This window comes from Trachemys scripta, chromosome 3, assembly GCF_013100865.1.
Source record: "Trachemys scripta elegans isolate TJP31775 chromosome 3, CAS_Tse_1.0, whole genome shotgun sequence".
NCBI classification, from domain to species: Eukaryota; Metazoa; Chordata; order Testudines; family Emydidae; genus Trachemys; species Trachemys scripta.
In genome coordinates, this window is record NC_048300.1 from 175,843,775 (window position 1) to 175,846,097 (window position 2,323).

The 2,323-nt window shown below is 50.5% G+C and overlaps 1 protein-coding gene across 1 annotated transcript; it reads left to right on the forward strand.

Annotated features, from left to right (window-relative positions):
• Nucleotides 1–737: 737 nt before the first annotated feature.
• Nucleotides 738–1,454, forward strand: LOC117875525 (paraneoplastic antigen Ma1 homolog). The gene has a single exon (XM_034766907.1). The coding sequence runs from the start codon at nt 738–740 to the stop codon at nt 1,452–1,454; it is 717 nt and encodes a 238-aa protein (XP_034622798.1).
• Nucleotides 1,455–2,323: the final 869 nt, after the last annotated feature.

Consider the following 2,323-nt stretch of genomic DNA (forward strand, 5'->3'; position numbering starts at 1 on the left):
TAACTGGGACTTGTGACTCTGCATTGGGAATAAGGAGGGAGGCTGCTAGCTAGTTAAGTGGGGAGGTGGTCGCTCTGTGTGGCTTTGCAGAGAGCAGCAGAAGAGGGCACCGGAGGGGTTTGTTGGGGAAAGTTCACTGGCGCCGAAGGTGACCAGGAGCACCCAAGACTCACCACTGGACTGGAACTTTGCTCAGGACTCCTGAACTCTGTGTGCAGACACATTGCTCGGTGTCTGCGCTTTCAGCCAGTGCTACCACTGGGCCTGTGGGGCCTTGGTTTGGATGCAACCCTGTTCTACTGCTCCCTCTATATTTCCCCTTGTTGTATTTCTCCTCTCATCCCTCTGTAAATAAATATCTCCCTTTGTTATATCCATTGTACTTTTCCTGTGGGTGTGTGTGTTCACTCTGGGGAGGTTGGAACAGGTGCCCCTGGGGTGTAAAGGATTTTTCGTGCTGCATTCCTGCGCGTGCCATCTCTTGGCCAAAGCTGCCTGCAGAGCAGACTCCATCTTGGTCATGAGGGCGCTAAAGTTACACTTGGTGGCCTGTACGGGGAATTTGTAGTACACACTTGCACACACCTATATTGCGCACCCTGGGCTCTTCTTCACAGAGCAAAGAGACTTTCATCTCAGTTTAAAAAAAAAAAAAGAGAGGATTATTAGAAGATCTGTGCCGAGGGGCACAAATCCCAGTAACCAAAGCTGTGCTGGTGGCGGGATTCCCAGAAGAGATGGAACCAAATGAAATTGAGGAGAGCCTAGATGCAGCTGAAATACTGGGGAGGGTAAAGGTCCACACCCGTATTTACGACCCCAAAGTGATGGGCATGGTAGCACTATGTACTCACTCCAAGGAAGCAGATCCTGATAAAGTGCCCAAAGAGGTGCAAGTAGAAGGTATCCCCTGGACAATTCTGGGGGCAGAGCAGTCCCCTCCTAGTGTGCCCGTGTCACTTGAGGTGGATTCTTTAGTGCAGAAATTGCATGCTCTGATGGTGGATGAGAAGCGGACAAGAGAAGAATTAATTTTGGCATTAGGAGGGGCTCCAACATCTGCAGCACCCAGCCTGGTGGGATGGGCCAAAGAGTTCGGAAACACTCTCAAAGATGCACTGAAGCCGGTATATGAAAGTGCACCATACAAGCGGTTACGTTCATTCTCGAAGGTGTCATCTGTACCTTCAGGGGAGGATGATTACGAGACCTGGAGGGATTTTACGGTGCCACTTGTCCAAGAGTGGGTATGCTCTGATGCTGAGAAGCAGAAACGTGTGCTTGAGAGTCTGAGGGGACCTGCCATGCAAATTATCCAAGCCGTGAAAGACTCCCAACCAGCTGCCACAGTGCAAGACTATTTAACTGCTCTTGAGAGTGTCTACGGTACTACTGATAGCAGTGAAGACCTGTATTATCGTTTCCGCCATACCTATTGGGAGCCCCACGAATGATTAGTCTCCTGATGAAATCCGACAGAGGATTTGATACAGCAGGTAGTGCGGAAGGAGGGTTGTACCAAATCCTTTGGGGGCACCCGACAAGATGGGTTGATGTTGTGGTGACTGCAGCTGAGGGAGCGGGCCCAAAGCCCTCCAACCCCCCTCCCCCATTCCACAAGCTCATTCGAGAGATACGTGAAGAGGAAGAGCGATTGTTGCAAGTGGATGCAGTGGTGCAGCCAAAGATGGTAGGGAGTCACACCACCACAGTGCTTGGAGAGATGGAAGAGGCCCCATCAGTGGCAGCAGCACTGAGAGATTTGACCTGAGAAGTGGCCATGATGAAGGCTCAGGGACATACTGTGCCATCCTCAAGAGGGGAGATTAGCAGAAGGGGTAATACAACAGAAACCTTCTCACTGGCTAACTGTGGAAGAGATGGTCACTGTGCCTTGGACTGCCAAAACAAGACAGATCATGCAAGGGTATCTCAGAGATTGCAGCAGACCATAAGGAAGCTTCAGGGAAACATCAACAGGGCTTGGGGAAGGAGCAACCCAAGACCCTGAAATTCCAACGCTCCCCAGAAAAAAACACAAACAGGGGTTACCCAGATGGGCTGATAGGCCCCCAGGCTATAGTACCCATTCGTATAGAAGGATGATTGTGTAAGGCATTGCTGGACAGTGGATCACAGGTCACCATACTTTATGAATCTTACTACCAAGAACACCTGCAGCATTTACCCTTGCGTCCCCTGTCTGGCCTGACAGTCTGGGGAATTGGCTGTGACTCCTGCCCCTATCGGGGATATATTTTGTTAAATGTTCAGTTTCCAGGAAATAGAAACTTTGGCACTGGTCTGCCCAGATCCAAAAGGA

What these genes read in the sequence shown, in the direction of transcription:
- LOC117875525 (XM_034766907.1), top strand. Translation starts at nt 738, where the DNA reads ATGGAACCAAATGAAATTGAGGAGAGCCTAGATGCAGCTGAAATACTG.